The sequence below is a fragment of the Lissotriton helveticus genome, chromosome 2_2 (genome assembly GCF_964261635.1).
Source record: "Lissotriton helveticus chromosome 2_2, aLisHel1.1, whole genome shotgun sequence".
Taxonomy (NCBI): domain Eukaryota; kingdom Metazoa; phylum Chordata; class Amphibia; order Caudata; family Salamandridae; genus Lissotriton; species Lissotriton helveticus.
Window position 1 is genome coordinate 174,467,250 of NC_136060.1, and position 18,191 is coordinate 174,485,440.

The following is an 18,191-nucleotide window of genomic DNA, read 5'->3' on the forward strand; positions in this document are numbered from 1 at the left end:
CATGGCATATCTCTATAGTTGGTTAAAACAAAGTAACCAAATGAACCTGGAACACAAAAAACTATTTCAAAACTTTTTACACGTCTCCCGGAAATCAGTGGCTGACCGCGAAACAGAGGTTATTACTCACCAATCCTGCAATGGGAGTGGGCAGTCTGTTGATCTTTTTCACTAGTCCCGGCTTTATCGCATTGAGTAGCCTGTCATTGGGGGAAAAAGAGAATATCAAACTATATCAAGAACATGTCAACAATAAGCACGTCAACAAAGGTAGTAGAAGTGCACATGTTAACACCATCTAATGCATTAACAAAAAAGCATACATACAAGTTTAACCGACTGAACACCTGCTTTTGTATCAGTAATGTTCAGCAGTATGACCTTTATGAGAGAAAGGTTTTCTTACATTTTCACTGGTTTACAGGAACACATTTGTTCACCTGAGTTGCCCTTCTGGTCTATAATACCTTTTATGCCCTGTTACTGTTAGGAGAAAACATACTCCTTCCCTTGCATGCCAAACAGATATTATTTGCAAATTAACTGTACAAGTAGTTATGAAAAGTACAATTCATGCATGAGATATTCACGTTTTGCATAAGACGCTTATTAATAAGAGTCGTCTATTGTTGTATTCAAGCTCTTACTCTCAATGTCTAGTTTTGAGTCCGGGGAGGTGTCATATGTTTAAAAGTAAGCCAAGTGATTTTTTTACCTAACACTCATGTTTTATAGGCGATGAGTATATTGCGGTTATAAAATGCCCAATTAACATTTTGTACTGCCATTATAACCACTAAGAGCCAATTTAGAAACGACCCCTCTTACATCATGTCCTATGGATCCCAGCATGTGGCACAATTATTCCCACATACCCAGAATCCTAGCGCAGGCAGGAACACTGCATACTTTCACACATACACAGAACAGTTACAAGTATAATATCAACATGAAGCTACATTTCAGCACGTATAATACAAACGATATATATTTAATTCCATGATTGCATGTACTTGTTTTTAATCTAGTTATTAAGGCATATGTGTACTTGTCAACTTAAATCTACATTCTAAATTATTATTTAGAACTAATTTATTTTATGCATTGATTTAACAATCCTTTTTTATTTACACTTGCAGCTTCTGTTTTTTGTTCTAGATTGAACATAATAGTTATTTTTAAAATAAATAATACTGTTATATAAACTTAAAACCAACTAAAGCAACTATAATACTAACAATAGTTGCATACACTTAAAGCTAAACTTCTTTGAGAAAAGGCACCTCTATTGTTACTCGGGCTGCCACCTAGTTCACTCTGTTACAACCTCCCAACATAAATGGACCCTTTAAAACACATTTAAGTTTTAAACAGGCTAATGGCCTAGATTGTTATACAGTACTTGCCATCACAGATGTTTCAGAGCTTTGAATAGCCGGCATTACTATCGCCCTACCCAACAGTCCTGATGTTGTTGACTTCAGAAGATCACTTGTCACGTGAGAGAAACTGATAATCCAAATTCTAGTTGCTGCCTCCTTGCAGCTGACTCCCCCCACTTCAGATACAAGATGATGTACTTGAGAAATCAAGTGCCCATTTTAGAAGTATGACCACCTCTGTGCACTGGCTGCAGTTCGTCAACATTTCACTGGGTGACTTTAGTGCAGCATTCCTAGCTTCCTTATAGATGCACTTGGAAAATAGAAATTATATTTTTGAGAATATATACCAGCCAAAAAGCAAGAGAGAAAGTTAGGTGGTTGGTGAGCATATTTCCTTTTAAAATACAACACCTCAGAAGATATGAAAGGAGGTGTAAAAGGATGGTTCCTGGCTCAGAGCTATCAGTAGAAAAATAAAACAATTACCTATAGTCGTTTTATTTTTCATTTGTCAGCTCTGAGCCAGCGTGTGCAGGAAGGGGCAGGGCCGGGGCGAGGAAGGGGGGAGGAGGAGTGCTATGTGCACTTCTAAGTGTACATGTGTATTTGGCCGACTGTCTCAGTCCAGTCAAACACACATGCGCACTTCGGTTTCTCCAGCCCGGCTGCTGTGAATAGCTGGGCTGAAGAAAAAGCACAGACTCCCTGGTCTTAACGGAGTGTCTTTTCAGCCAGCTCACGCCAATGCTTGCGCTGCTCTCTTAGCATGAGAGCAGCACCGGGATTTCACAGGGAGTCTAATACTGCCCCATTGCCTGTTGGGACCAGGAAGGACAAGGTGCGACGTGGGAGGCGGCCGGCAGCTCCAGGTAAGTGTTTTAAAAAAAATTATTAACACCTCCACCATACTCTCTCCTACGATATCCCTCTTGCGCTCCCCCGTGCCCCCTACACCTCTTCATTGTGTTTGCCGCTACTGGAGGTGTTGTGACCTTCCACTCCACTCTCTTGGGGCACAAACCCACATATCTGCATCCTTGCGTCGGAGAACATGTATACCAATGACTGTGGGCACACAGCTATTATCAGCTACTTTCGCTTCTCTAATAAGCACACAGGCTTGGAAATCGGGTGGCCCTACCATAGCATTAAGTATTCCCCAAAATGTCACTCACAATAGGGCAAGTGAAGCGGGTAGGTGGGGAAATGAGTCCACAAGTCACTTATTTCAAAGTCTGTGTTTTTTAGCATTTGTATCTTTGACTCTTGCTTGGATAAGGACATGTATGAATGTGTTCTGCAGCTATGGACTGTCTTATCTGCCAATACATGAACAAGCTGAAGGTATCACATCAAGTTTGAACAGCAGCAGCAACTGCTTCCCAATCCTGCGAATCACGTGCCCCGCAGACTCAGTCTCCTGCAAGGGCCAGCCCTCATGCTCATGTGCCCAGTCTACAGAATAAGAAATATGGTGTGAGCAATTGGATGGTACACTTCTATGGATAGCCCTCCCGGGTTCCTGTACGCGAAACGCCATGTCAGATCCTCCTCGAGATGCAAAGTAGACTTGGCCTGCACGTTGCTGCTGATTCTTGAGGTTACTGAATGCACCACAATTGACACAAGCTCTTTGACGCTGCAGTGAATAGACCATGCAACCTCTGCACTTGCAAAAACAGTAAGTGCCGAAAACAGCAGCACAAGTGGGTTGGGGCGGGGCAGGAGTGCCAAGAAGCTTACAAGTAATCGAAGTGATTGGGAACAATGGGTGCTGTTCGAAACAATGGGGATTATGAAAGCCAAAATGGGACACAGGGTTGAAATGTGGGGTACCACATGGGACACAGGGTGGAAAAGGGAAGAAAAGCCACTGTGCAGCCAACAAAACATATTCTTCCCTGAACCACTAGAAGCAGGACGTCCTGACAGTCTTCAAGACAGAAGCTGCACCACAATGAGAGCAAATACCATAGCTTTCATTTAAGGTAGTTGAGAAGCATCATGTAAAAAAACAGAAAAACACACAACCTTTCGGACTTTGACAGCACTCACTAAATGGTGTATTGCTTCTAGATTTTTTGTAGGATGGAGGGGCAATACATGTGGTTACAGCCATACAGGTGAAAGCGGTCGTCGTTTTGGCATCACATTTTAGGTTATTTTGAGGAGCTTTATATGGCAGAATGTCGTTTTGACTACCTCCGCTATTTGGGTATGGAGAGAGAGGACTGTATCCAAAATTTGCATGCAGTTCCTAAATTCGATTTTGATGTGGTCTATGGTTTTGAAGGACGTGTAAGGGCAGAGGTCACATAAGGTTCATTTCGTAGAGTAGGCAAAGGTAGACCTAGAACAAGGATTTCCATTTGGAACTGCTTCACATTGTTGTAATTCATCCGGGTCTCTTGTTTTGAGGATTTATGATACATTTGTGAACTGGCATTCCTAAAACATAGAGTAATGGTCATTGGATCATTCCTTGCAACAATTACTTAAGTGAGGTTTTATACAGCACTCTTACACCAAAATGACACTTCGTCATCCATGCAGAACAATGGAAGCCTCTTATTGACAAGGCAAGGACATGTCACAGATGTCGCTACTTCCGGCTGTGTTATGCATTTCTTGAAATATACCACTCCAGCAATATGTCTCTGGTTGCACTTGTGCGCCACTGTGCCAAAATGAACTTAGGGGAGTGGCCAAGCCGGAAACGGAAAAGGACCCAAAGCACCACTGCTCCTCTACAGCATGGCCTAAACAATTGCCAATGCTCCCCTTCTAGTGAGTCTAAGCCTCTGACCGTCAACATCTGAGACTTGGCAGCGACTAGCAATGTCAGCAGCAGCTCGGTTTCTTAGACCCCGAAGGAACAAGACATACTCTTGGTTTGTTTACTTTAGGCTGAAGGACAGAGCTGGTGACTGAATATAGTACTAAGTCCTGTACTCCAATGGGTAGCTATTACAAAAGGTCAGAAGTTATTTAAATTTTTTCGATTATTTGTGGTTATTATTCCAAGGTGCTCTGGTAATGTAGAGTGGTAAAACGAACGGAAAATGCAGGCAACATGTGTGTCCCCCCTTTGTGACGCACGGGCCTGGGGCTTCCTCAAGGCTGAGCACAGTGCATAAGCAAACAAGGAGGTGAAAAAAGTTGAAAAAAAGGATGACGGACAAGTGAAAAAAAGGAGGGGGGGAGATTGTCGAAATATAAACGAAATGTAACAAAGGGCCCAATTAATGTTAAGCGGCAAGAAGTAAGCTTCCTAAACTAATGGGTAACGGGCTTCCCATTTTGGACATCAGGTCCCAACTAAATAACCCACTGAACTAGGACGGACACCACCGGGACCTACAACCCCTTCTTTCTGCATCACTACACGCTTGGTTTGTGGTGACCTGCTCCAGTAGCGGTTGCACCCACCACAGCACAGGGTTTGAGGACCCAGTCTACATGTCCACAACTGCACGGTCAGGGCCCCATTGAAGGTGTCACTGAAAGGGCCCCCCAAAGTAGATCTTGTGGACCTAGACCCAGCCTACACCCACCACCCCATTACTGGACATAGCAAAGGGTCCTCTTTTTGTTGCCTTGGCCATACGGTTAGCAGTGGCCTGGGTCCCTCGGATAGTGTGGAAAACTAGGCCACAAGAAGTATCAGGCAGCCATGTATCTCCACTAGGCTCAGCTATTTTGTGACTCTACGTGGCGGCCTCGCCTGGAACACACTTGGGTTAGGCAATTGAGGGACACCCTCTTGTGTGGGCACTCCGGAGGCAGCCGAGGAGGAGATGGATTGGGTCCCTCTGGTGTCACAGACTGAGTTAGGCCCCAAAACAGACTCCATGGGCCAAACCTGGGCCTGCAGCCTGAGCACCCTGCAATCTGGGGCCCGCAAGACAGAAACCCCATGTGAGATGGGCCACCAGAGGAGGTAGGCCCAGGACCACTTATCTATCCTGACAGCGCACTGCTCCCAAGTCCAACTGCATAGACCCATCGCTTCTCACCTCCACCTAGATGAAGACCCTGCCCACTCAGACACAAGCACCCTCCATGGGTGCCCACAACAGTGATATAGGAACGACCACCATGCACCTGGGGCTGGATCGCCTGCTGACTGCCATAACAGGGAGGACCTGAGCAGAAACACTGGGCTCTCGAGTGATCTATAGAGAACTGCACCAAAATAAATAGGGCCCCTTGCGGGGTTGCTGACTGTGGCCTATAGGGCCCGCCTATCTGAGGCTATAACGCTCCCCCCTCACCCCCTCCCCCACCTAGTAGCAATCGTGGAATAGGGACTATACTGGAGCCTTGGCAACAAGACAAGGCCTAGAACTGCCTGCAGAACACCATGGTGGACACACGGAAGTGCCTTAAGATGCAGAGGGCTTTCGCTTGTTACCAATGGGAGGGAGGTCATCCTTTTTGCCTTTTCTTTCAATGGAAATGGAAATAATGTTTCATAAGTTACTTGGCAACACCAATCTCTCTTGGGCCTCCCTAGGATCACTGCAAAAGCAGACGTCATACAAAAAGACACTCCGCTGACAAAAAGCCCACCTGGAATGGAAGATGATGGGTCATCCCTTAAACCGAAGCATGAAATGAAGAGACCAAAGTGGATGTCATTTCTCATTGGAAGAGCATGGATGGGAGCCTCAGATCGGTGCTCGCGCCTCCCAACCTCAAGCAGGGCACCGATGGGTGCAAAAGGCCACACGCCCGAACTGCATCACTATGCTTTAATACATGGAAGAGGGGACTCAGGCCGGCCATGGGGAGGGACCTTGCAGAAAATCATCATACAGAGTATTATGGCATATGTGTTTGAGCAGCACTGTCGCCTCCCACTTGGTCTCTACACTTTGTCCCTATTCGCCAAGATGCCTTCCTTGCAAGCGGTTAAAAATGTTTCAAACTTGTACACACTTGGAATGAATACCCAGGTTGGCCCTTTAAAATGTGTTTACTTGTTAAGGGGGAGGGTTGGGAAAGGAACAAATCCCCAGACAACATGGCCATGTGGGCAGAGAACCTCTCGCGCAGGAACATGTGCCATTGACTGAGAGTGCACGTCCTCTCAAACTTTTCTCCTTAAAAATGAGGAGTAAAAGGCGCCTGACTAGGAGCAAATTGTCAAGTAGGGATTCAGATATTATATTTTTACAAAAAACACACCAAACATGTATGCGACACATACTACATATATGTCAATTCTGCACGTCATCTGGGGATAAAACAGCTGGTGTGGCCATACTATGCAAAGTAAACATCTGTAAGGATAGTACAAGTATTACCAGTTACAACAAGGGGCGTTACATCAAGGTCTCGGTACCACACAAGCCGAATACACCATACTGATACGGCCCCTCGATTTAAAGGGGTAAGCACCCTCACGACTTCCCGTCATTTAGAATAGGCGCAAACCAGTGTATAATTCATCAAATGGCAGAGAAGCTAGCTAAAGAGCTGGTAAGAGGGTGTTCAGAAGGGTAAAGAGTGTAACTTTTCCTACTTGTGCAACCTAGTTCTGCCCATTCCCAAGCTCCGAGTAGACTCTAAAACAGAGAATTGATGCAGAAGGCAGCATCAAGCAACTTTAACTTATGCAAATAGACTATGCAGAACCTTCAGATGGACTAGTATTTTGCTTCAGACTGTCGTAAGTGCTTGACTCAAAAAAGCTGAATAAGATACACAGAGGCGGAAAACTACCACATGGTGTCAAGATGCAAAATTATTGCAACCTTTTGGATGGAAGCTGTAGCTGTGCTGATGTTACTGATCGGTAAAGAGAAAGATGCCCACCAGAGGGGGGTATTAAGTTTATTACCCCACCCCCCAAAACCAAAAAGGAAAAAGCCTGAACTCTTATTCTCAGATGTGGCATTTCTCATCAAAAAATCGCAGTGTAACTGTGTTTTGGTAATTCCCCTTAGCCCCTCAACAATCTGCCTTGGGGGGGGGGGGGGGGGGGGGGGGGGGGGGCAAATGGGAAGAGAATGAATGCTTGGTGTAGGTAGGAGTGGTAGGAGTCATGGCGGACCGGATGTGACCTCTTGGGGGGGGGGGGGTGATGCACTGCGTGAACTGGATGTTTATATTGACCTTAAACCTCACAAAGAAATATATATATATTTGTGCTGAGTTATAAGAACGTTTGGAATCCGCTGTAAGACTTGAGAAGGGTCAAAGTGGATATGGCGATCACTAAATGACGACACACCCAAACAACAGGGATTGAACATTGGACCAACGCCTCCAACAAGCCTCCAATTGCCAGAAATTCCAGGATCATCCACCTAGAAAGTATTCGGAAATTAAAAACGGTAACCAGAGTTTTGCAGCAGCTGAGGACTACATCATGCAGATAACAAAATAATGCGCCAAGGTCGAGGGGGCATGCCTAGTGCATCCCTATTTTTCAGAGAGTGGCTACTGCCCTCTCTATTAAGGCAGTGGTAGACTGACAGTGGTGGCAGCAATAAATCTATAGTCAGGAAGGGTGAGTCCCTAGGCACCCTCCTGACCAAGTCTGTGCAGTTTGCCATGCCTATGGGCCTGTTGCCTTTGTCTGGCTGATGTGTGTTTGAGAGCCCGTGGGTGTACAGGAAAAGAATGGTGATTTGAGCCAGTGTGAGGAATGAGAGCTGTCCTGCTGGACATCCCAGCTCCCCCGTCCCCCTCCCTATTTCCTTGGAAAGGCCTGGTGGGCTGGGGGAGACCCTCAGCTCTTATCTGGGTTTAGCTGCACTAACTGTGTGGATAGGACCCTCCCTCACTTGTCAGGGCCTCCTGGGCTGGAGTTAATTAAAATTCCTCTCTAGAGGGTTGCGCAGCCTGATACCAGAACACGACCTGCTTCATGCTTTACCCATGCATTGAACACGCGGTGAATGGTCTGTGATTGGAGGTGTAAAAAGTAGCAGACCCTCTGATTGGATGAACCTATCGATCAGAGGTGATAAAAGTCTGGCCTGAGTGGTCAGCTGTTGTTCAAAGACTGGGCTATGACAGAGAAGATAGCCAGGCACGGACCCCGCCGGTGTGAAGACAGAAGATAAGACTCTGTTCACTGCGGTCATTAAGGACCAGCTGTTGTAAGGCTTGGAGGAGCGTTCGCTTTGGACCAAGGAAATTACAGACAGCTGCCCAGTGTGGGAAGGAAGCTTGCGGCACATCACCAAAGGTGTGGGAAGGAAGCTTACAGCACATCACAGAGGCTGGTGGAAAGAAGCTTGCAGCACATGACGAGAGCCAGAGAGAGGAGGATGCTTGATTCTAGTCTTTGAAGGTGAGATCAAATCCCCTCTAGGCTCCTCCCTTGCGCTGTGGGAGCCTGTACAAGCAGTAACTGGGGAAGAGAGGCCAGTGAAGCAGACCCCACCTTACTTTTTGTGAACTCTGAGGGTATCAGGGTGAACTGGCACTCTGTCCAGCCACTACCCTTCCTCAGCTAGCCAGTGGCTACTGGACTAGTGGGACTCCAGTAAACTGTGCCAAGACATCAGGCATCTTTGATCAGATCCCTGACACCACTAGAGCGGTGTCCTCACTCACAATGGGAGGGCACTTCTGTTGCTTTGGATGGGGGTTATGGGGCTGATCACGACCATTTGACTTCGCATCATATGCTGAAACTATATCCTTTCAATACAAAGTTTGGTATCAAGGCTCTAGTGAATGAGAACAGCCCTGTGTAACATGATCTGTAATATGCAATGCTTAATGTGTGTTTTCATGTTAACTGTGTTTTTATAGTGCTTGGCGTCTAGGCGCTATAATACTGTTTGGCGTCAGAACTCTGCCCCAGAGGGTTGTAGAGACTTCTGGTTGTCACTGTTTATCCTAGTTTTATGTGTAGAATAATTATCTTATGTGTATTAAAGTACTTTTCTTTTATAAAAAGTAAAGCACTGACTGGACATTGAGTTTATCAGCTGGTGGTACGGTTTCCACTGTATTCTGAATGTCTAACCCCACCTCACCTCCTTGAGTAAGCCTTGGACTGCTCTGTCTCGCTACCCTGAGAGAGTCAAGTGCTGGAGAGGAGTACTTGGTTATCCAGTTTTGGGTCCTTTAGTACTGAGGCCCCAGGACATCAGTGAGGGAACACTCCAGTTGATGCGATTGGAGCGTAGTTACCCCTGAGTGCCCTGGTGCCCAGGAAGCCGGGTCTAACAATTACTTTGTCGTTTTAACAACTAATAATACTGCCCGGGCAAAGGAGCACCTCATTAGATCAGTTCAACACCTGAAGGGTCTGCCGAGCTCCACAAGGCACTATTTGTTTGGTAACTTTTAATCTGTTTGAGGTAGAAACTTTTGTTTGGTGAAATCTACAAATGATGACGCAGATGGTGTATTATGTGGCAAATAAGTGAGATACACAATTATACCGAAAATGCAGCAGCTTTGCATAATTCTAGTGGTTCCCGGGCAGAACTTGCCCTTGCACCACTTGTTGCACGCGGATTAATTTACTGTGTAAACAAGGCACGTGGTTCGACACGCCCTGTTTTTGCTTCAGTCAAAAGTCTTTTGTGCAAAGACCGAATAGGTCAGAGTGGGAGGTGAAGAAGTAATTTATTCTTTCTAATAAGATGAACAGCACATGACATGGCCTGGAAACAGCTCCAGGCTTAGGGTGACCAACCGTCCGTAAATTTCACGGACAGTCCGTAATTTTGGCCGTCTGTCCGTTGTCCATGAAGGATTCTTTAACGGACGCCATTTGTCCGTCATTTTAACCGGGCACAGCTTCCACCCACCTCCCTCTTTCACTCCGATGCTGCACCAAAGCTCCTCAGATACTCAGCAGCATTGGAGCGTCACAGCGGGAGGCAGCCCTCACACCTCCAGCATTTGATGACCTGTTAAGAGGTGTTGAAGGTGACTGAGAGGGGGGGCTGCAGCTTCAGGAGCAGGGACATCCATTCAGATGCAAACAGCCCTGAATGCTTCATGTCTTTGCAATTTAGAGGGGGGCTCACACATTCCATTTCTACCCAGTGCCCCAAACATCCTAGACTCGGCCAGATTACACCGAGGCAGCACCTGCTTCTCTTCACAGAGCTTAATTACTGTCACTAAACTGTAAGCAAACCTCGGTTCTTCAAACATGCAGTCTATAGTGTAGTAAAATAAAGAGATGGCACAATCGCACCCACACAGATTAACAAAGTATGGAGGACAATCAGTTAAACCAGTTCTCTTAGAGTATCTCCTGTAAGTACTGTACATCACAATGGGGGATGGCATTTTTGACAGAGAGCCTGTCTTCTTGTTGTCTTGTGCAGGAGGGGGCGAGGAGCCCAAGATGATACTAGAATACTGCATGCCCACCCCTGTGCCCACCCTGGTGGATCCTGTTCCTCCTCCTGTGATGGCTCCTGTCCCCCTCCCCCCTCGCCTGTGATGGCTCCTGTCTCCCCCCCCGTGATGGCTTCTGTCCCCCCAATGTGGCGGATCCTGTCCCCTTCCCCCCCTTCCATCCCCCGCCTGTGATGGCTCCTGTCCCCCCCGTGTGGTGGATCCTGTCTCCGCCCTGGGTGGCTTCTGTCCCAGTCCTGCAATGGCTCCTGCAGCGAGGGTGAAGTTCCTGATGGGCCTCTTCTCAAAAGGGCTCAGCTCAAATTAATATGGAAAGGTGGGCGAGTGGGTAAGTGAAGGGATGGCTGGATGAATTAGTGAAAGGGTGAATGGATGAATGAAAGATTGAATGTGGAGAAGTGTGGCTCACTGGTTAGAGGAGGCAGACCTGGAAGCAGAGGTCAGCCCGGGACCAGGGTTCAATTCCCGGCTCGGCGGGGTCTTGAGTCCTAAAAATGTCCATGGACTCGACAATTCTCGCTCCGGTGCCTACTCGATTCATGGGTTCACACTCTGCGACTCTGGGCAATAGCTTGCTTAATCTCCACAACGGCCCCTCGCGGCGGGATGCCTGGCTTTCACCTTGCGGATACCCTGCCGGGGTTATCTCACAGAGGAATACCAGGACGGGTTCCCTAAGCAAGCGCTTAGAAACCGCTTGGTGATTTGCGCTATATAAATTCCTGTACATTTACATTTGAATAAATGGATAATGAGAGAGGATGGATGGATTGATGAGTGAGGGGAAGGATGGATGAGAGAAAATGTAAATAGCTGGATGTATGGGTGGAAGGGTAGCTGGTGATGGATGAGGGGAAAGATGGATGGATGATGGGAAGGATGGGTGGAGGGGAAGGATGAATGGATGAGGGGTAGGATGGATGGAGTGGAAGGATGGATGATGGGAAGGATGGATGGATGGGAAGGATGGATGGATGGGAAGGATGGATGGATGGGAAGGATGGATGGATGGGAAGGATGGATGGATGGGAAGGATGGATGGATGGGAAGGATGGATGGATGGGAAGGATGGATGGATGGGAAGGATGGATGGATGGGAAGGATGGATGGATGAGGGGTATGATGGATGGAGGGGATGGATGGATGAGTGGAAGGATGGATGAGGGGATGGATGGATGAGGGGAAGGATGGATGGATGGATAGGTGAGGGGAAGGATGGATGATGGATGAAAGGAAGTATGGATGAGGGGAAGGATGGATGGATGAGGGGAAGGATGGATGGATGAGGGGAAGGATGGATGGATGAGGGGAAGGATGGATGGATGAGGGGAAGGATGGATGAGGGGAAGGATGGATGAGGGGATGGATGGATGAGGGGATGGATGGATGAGGGGATGGATGGATGAGGGGATGGATGGATGAGGGGATGGATGGAGGGGAAGGATGGATGGATGGATGGGTGAGGGGAAGGATGGATGATGGATGAAAGGAAGGATGGATGAAAGGAAGGATGGATGAGGGGAAGGATGGATGAGGGGAAGGATGGATGAGGGGATGGATGAGGGGAAGGATGGATGAGGGGAAGGATGGATGAGGGGAAGGATGGATGAGGGGAAGGATGGATGAGGGGAAGGATGGATGGATGAGGGGAAGGATGGATGGATGAGGGGAAGGATGGATGGATGAGGGGATGGATGGATGAGGGGATGGATGGATGGATGGGGGGATGGATGGATGGGTGAGGGGAAGGATGGATGGGTGAGGGGAAGGATGGATGGATGAGGGGAAGGAAGGATGAATGGATGAGGTGATGGATGGATTAGGGGAAGGATGGATGGATGAGGGGATGGATGGAGAGGATGGATGGTTGGGTGGGTGAAATGATGGATGGATGATGAAGGGAAGGATGGATGGATGAGGCGGTGGGTGAAAGGATGGATGATGAGGGGATGGATGGATGATGAGGGGGTGGGTGAAAGGATGGATGGATGGATGATGAGGGGATGGATGGATAATGAGGGGAAGGATGGATGGATGATGAGTGGGTGGGTAGAAGGATGGATGGATGGATGATGAGGGGAAGGATGGATGATGAGGGGAAGGATGGATGGATGATGAGGGGGTGGGTGAAAGGATGGATGATGAGGGAAAGGATGGATGATGAGGGGAAGGGTGGATGGATGGTGAGGGGAACGATGGATGGATGGATGATGAGGGGGTGGTTGAAAAGATGGATGATGAGGGGAAGGGTGGATGGATGGATGATGAGGGGGTGGGTGAAAGGATGGATGGATGATGAGGGGAAGGATGGATGAATGATGGGTGGGTAGAAGGATGGATGGATGATGAGGGGATGGATGGATGAGTGGGTGGGCGAAAGGATGGATGGATGATGAGTGGGTGGGTAGAAGGATGGATGGATGGATGATGAGGGGATGGATGGATGGATGATGAGGGGATGGATGGATGATGGGTGGGTGGGTGAAAGGATGGATAGATGGAGGGTGGGTGAAAGGATGGATGGATAGATGGGTGGGTGGATGGATGAGTGGATTGGATGGTGGGTGGGTGAAAGGATGAGTGGGTGGGTGGATGGTGGGTGGATGGTTGGGTGGATGGTGGGTGGGTGTATGCGTGAAATGATGGATGGATTGATAAGTGCAAGGGGGAATGAATGTACGTATGAGTGAAAGGGTGGATGCAAGGATGGATGAGTGAGTGAAAGGGAGGGTAGATGGACAAAAGGATGAATATATCAGTGAAGGAGTGAAATGATAGATGGATGAGGGTTAGGGTCGATGGATTCATGAGTGGATGAGTAGATGGATGGATGAGTGGGTGGATGGATGGAAGGAAGGATGGCTAAGTGAAAGGGTCGATGGAGAGAGAAAGGGAGGATGGATGGATAACTGAAAGAGTGGATGAGTGGAAGGATTAGTAAGTGAAAGCATGGCTGGATTGGTGAAAGGGTAAATGGCTGGATGGATGAGTGGATGGATGGGATGAAGAGTGGATGGATAAGTGGTACAGATGGATAGGGTGAAAGGGTGGATGGATGGATAATGGATGGATGAGTGAAAGGATGAATGAAGGGATGGATGAGTGAAATGATAGATGGAAGGATACATGATGGATAGGTTTGCAAATGGTTGAATATGTTTGGAAATGGCTGGGCTTAATTATATACTATTGCGCGAACTCTGATGTGTCTGTAAAACTTACCTATTGTCCTGAAGTTTTGTCCTGAATTTTGACCTCCTGTCCTGAATTTGTGTCCTGAATTTTGACCCTTTGTCCTGAATTTTTACACTCACCGTCCTGAATTTGCACCAATGCCAGTTGGTCACCCTATCCAGGCTCCAACAGGCAACTGCCTGGAGTCAAAGAAATGCTGGACGAACATTACACCATCAAAAGAAACGTGAATAAACAAAGTGTCAAGCATAACGCTTACACGGCAGCACATGCAGCCACTGGTATCTGCCTGCACAATGCCACTGAAGCCTCCTATGGTGGAGTGTGCTTGGCCACCAGGAGGAGGGTTTGTCTCATGCAGGGTAAAAACAGAGCTGCAGGGGGTATTGTATCCGGCCGTGGGGGCCATAGCTGCAGCTCTCACAGCACTACTGTCCTTAAAGTCACAAGGGATCACTCTGCAGAGCACAAAGCCCTGGATCTAACCAAGTAAAACATAAGATGCACATTCATCGGAAACACTGGCCAGTGTTTACACGGCACAAAAAGCATGCAGCTGCATAAAAAAGTAGGGAGAAGTAATTAACGAAACAACCTATTCATCAAAGTGGCTATGTCCTTAGGCCTGCTGTGTCGCGATAGAACATAGGGTATACTTCTGAAGTGCACTTGGCGTGAAGTCCACTGATCTGCCTGTCTGAATTTATGGCCACTGTGAAGAACAAGCATTTGCAATGCAATAGGTCTCGCATTTTAACGAGTTTGAGCTATTGACATTATAAATGAAAATGCCTTTTATTTTTGCTTTCGTTTTTTTAACATATATATAAAAGGCGTTGTCATTTACAATGCCAATAGCTTAAACTCGCATAGATGCGAGACCTATTGCATTTGAAATCTTTTTTTTTTTTTGCTCCCAGTCTGTTGAACACTGGCATTGGCGGCAGCTTGTTTGTATTTGCAATGTGCGCTTTCACTTTGAGGCGAGTGCTTCTTCTCACAGGATTTCATTTCTATTCCAAGGCCATTGCTGAGCTTTACTGCAGCTTCTCAGTCACATGCATAGCTGAGGCTTTTTTAATAGACCAGCCCTTATTTCTCCCACGCTGAGATTAAACCTGACAATGGCTGCAGCGCAGCTAAATTAAGAATTGTCCTGATTGAGGTAGCAGTGTGGAGGACAACGGAATGCTGATAACATCGTTTAGCTGACCTAGGCTGTGGGTAATAGGCTTCCTGATCATTCCTTCCAGGAGAAACTCTGAAAGCCTCGCTACATTGAAGTTGAGGGGCTGATGGGTTCAATGATGCAGCGGAATCCAGGTCCGACTCCTGTACGTTTGCACAGATAGATTGTACGTCCTGGTTTGAGGCGCTGGAGAAGCAGCTTTAGCGGAGTCCAAAGGAGGGCTGAGGGTAGGAAGTAAAAGTTTGATATAACCAAATGCAACTTCAGAGAGATAGATTGTGTTTTTCTCTCACTCTCGCTTGATTCGTGTCCACTCTTTTCTAATTTGACCCAGCCGAGCAATCAGTTTCTGATCCTGCATCCCCACGGGAAAAGGTCATCCAGCCTCCCACCCTCACAAAGGAGCTTTAGCATGTTCATCAGGATGGCACGCGCTCGTGGGATAGAGAAGATATTGAAATCCTGGCGCACAGACAAATACAGGAACGAGCATTTACAATAGTTTAAAAAAAAACAGAAGGAGCACGGTGTCCCTGATGCGGGCGCCGCGCTCAGTACTACAGTAAAAAAGGCGAAGGAGTGAGGCGTCCGTCTCTAAGTATACTGCCATGCTTCCAGGCTAGCGGGACGAGGACCCCGATGGGTTAAAAAAAAGGCGTCGACGAGTCTTCCGTTTCTAGGCAACGGCCCCACCGGCACCAATCCCAGCGCGCCTCCTCGTCTGACGTCAGAGGAGCTGCGATCGGGATTTCTGAGGCTCCCGACGTTCCCGGGCTGCGGCGGTGTTTACGGGGAGGCAACTTTGATTTTCCCTACAATGCCGCTGTGGGAGGCGGCGGTGATTTCAGAACAGCGCTCCTTCTGGCACAGAGCTCCACAGTGCCTTCCCATGCGTAAGGGGAGAGGAGCCCGGTGAGTGGGGTTGAGGGTGGGGGTGTTCGCGCGTGTGTCTGTTTGAGTGTGTGCGTGCGTGCGTCTGTTTAAGGGGGGGTGCGTGTGTGTATGCAGCGTGTGTCTGTTTAAGGGGGGGTGCGTGTGTGTATGCAGTGTGTGTATGTGCGCATGCGTGAGAGTGCCTTTGTTTGAGAATGGGAATATGAGGCACGGCGACGTGCGCGCTCCCGAGGTTAAATCTCGGCCAGGAAAAGCACGTGGAACTCTGCTGTCCACATTCCCCCAAAAGTAACTACATAAGTTGTCTCGCCCTAGACAGCAAAGCTTCGCTTTGCTTTCGTCTAGGCGAGACCTAAAAAATGATAACAGAGGACTGTAATTTCAAATAAGCCACAATGCACAAAGCGTGTGTGCAACCAGAACCAGATTCAAATCCTGTGGCATTGTGGACAACAGGAAACAGGGACAATGGACCTTTTTTTGATGTCGCTGGCAGTTGAGAAGGATTTAAATGATAGGACACTACGGATGCAGGTTTTGCATAGGACATAGTAGATTCCTGATTCAGCCAGATGCCTAGCAAATAAAACCACATCCCCCGCTTGTGACCAGTCCGATATTCTTTGATGAGGTACATTAGCAAAATCTTAGCGGCTATGGGATTGAGTAATGAACGCTGGCCATAGTACTCATACCGTGGGCGAGGACACTTGCTCGGGCTGTCAAATATCTAACACATTTACTTTGGGTATGTGGTAAAAAGCCAGGAAAATGCTCGAGGCATGGCCGCTTCCACACTCCCAAGGCCGGACTGGCAATAGCGGGCACGAGGCGTGTCCCCGGTAGGCCTCTAGCCACATCAGTGCTCATGATGAGCTCAGCTCGTCATGAGGCACAATGGCGCTGTGCTCATGATGAGCTGAGCTTGTCATGACTGTTGCGCCTCGCCCACACGGGGATAATTCCCCTGCTGTGCTGGGCGTTACATTAAAAACGGGCGTGGTCATGACGAGCTCAGCTCGTCATGAGCACAGCGCCACCGTGCTGTGGACGAGCTGAGCTCGTCACGAGCACCGTGGCGCTGCGCACGCCCCCCAGCACAGTGGGGGAATTAGCTCTAAGGGGAAGGGGCTAGGGTGGGGGGTGGATTTGGGTCCCTGGGAGGCCGTTTTTGTATCCTGGGGGTCGGCAATATCGGCCCCAATGTAACTCAATAGTTCGAAACCATCCCTCCCAAACTGCTCAGCTGCACTCCCCCCTCACCCCAGAGGGGGGAGACTGAGCAGTTTGCCAGGGCCGGTTTCTGTTCCCAGTCTGGCCCTGCACACACCTACTGCCAGCCAGCAGTGCTGCAGGCAGTGATTGCACCTTGCTTTGCAGGTCCAAGAGGGCACGGAAATTGTTTCAGAGGATCAGTACAACTCCGGACCCGACTACTCAAGGGAGACTTTTCAAAACAAAAAATTTCACATTTAGCCCAAGCAGATTTATGTGCAAAAACTCTGTTACATGGCCCACAACACACTAATAGAAACACCCCCAAAGCAACCTCCAACACTCCCAAAGAAACCTCCAACACTCCCAAAGAAAACTGATGAGCTGGTTGCAACAGCTTTTTGTGGCGGAGGCATGGGTACCCCAGCATCTCAGAGGTTCACTCGAGAAGGGTGGACGAGGACGACAAATTGATGCTACTCTCTGCTAGTTAAAGCCCCACAGGCTCAGTCCATCTACATCTGCTTTGACTAAGGAAAGCCAAATTCTTCTAGCAGTTGGGGCAAAAGGAAGCTGTTATTCTGTAATGCATTTATAAAACGTAGGGTTTTTAAACAATGTATCGTGCCACAGGAAATTACTCTCTGTGAGCTAAAGACTAGTCAATAGAGACCATTTTTATAGGAGTTCGCAACAAGATGGTTGGTAAAGATTTAATTGTTTCAAGACCAGTTTTCAAAATAATCGCTCTGATGTGCTTGGAAGAAAGAGAAGCCTTAGCTTGGAGATGGAGGACACACTGAGGATTCTTTACTGCTCGCTGACCCAGAAGGCTACGATGACTCCGATGCATATGAGCTGCACCATAAGTGAAGGATGTTAAACAGGACATCAACAGGAACAGTGAGTTGTGTGGGGCAAAATAGGGTTGTTTCTTTCCTACATAAATTTGAGTAGATCAACCGTTA

At 47.8% G+C, this 18,191-nt stretch overlaps 1 protein-coding gene across 1 annotated transcript in view; it reads right to left on the reverse strand.

Moving 5' to 3' along the window:
* The window catches only part of LIMCH1 (LIM and calponin homology domains 1), a 990,782-nt gene that overhangs the window by 612,233 nt on the left and 360,358 nt on the right, over positions 1 to 18,191 (reverse strand). Inside the window, exon 3 of the mRNA XM_078678256.1 lies at positions 131 to 200. Within this exon, the coding sequence (XP_078534382.1) occupies positions 131 to 200 (70 nt within the window). The remainder of the gene's footprint in view (positions 1 to 130; positions 201 to 18,191) is intronic.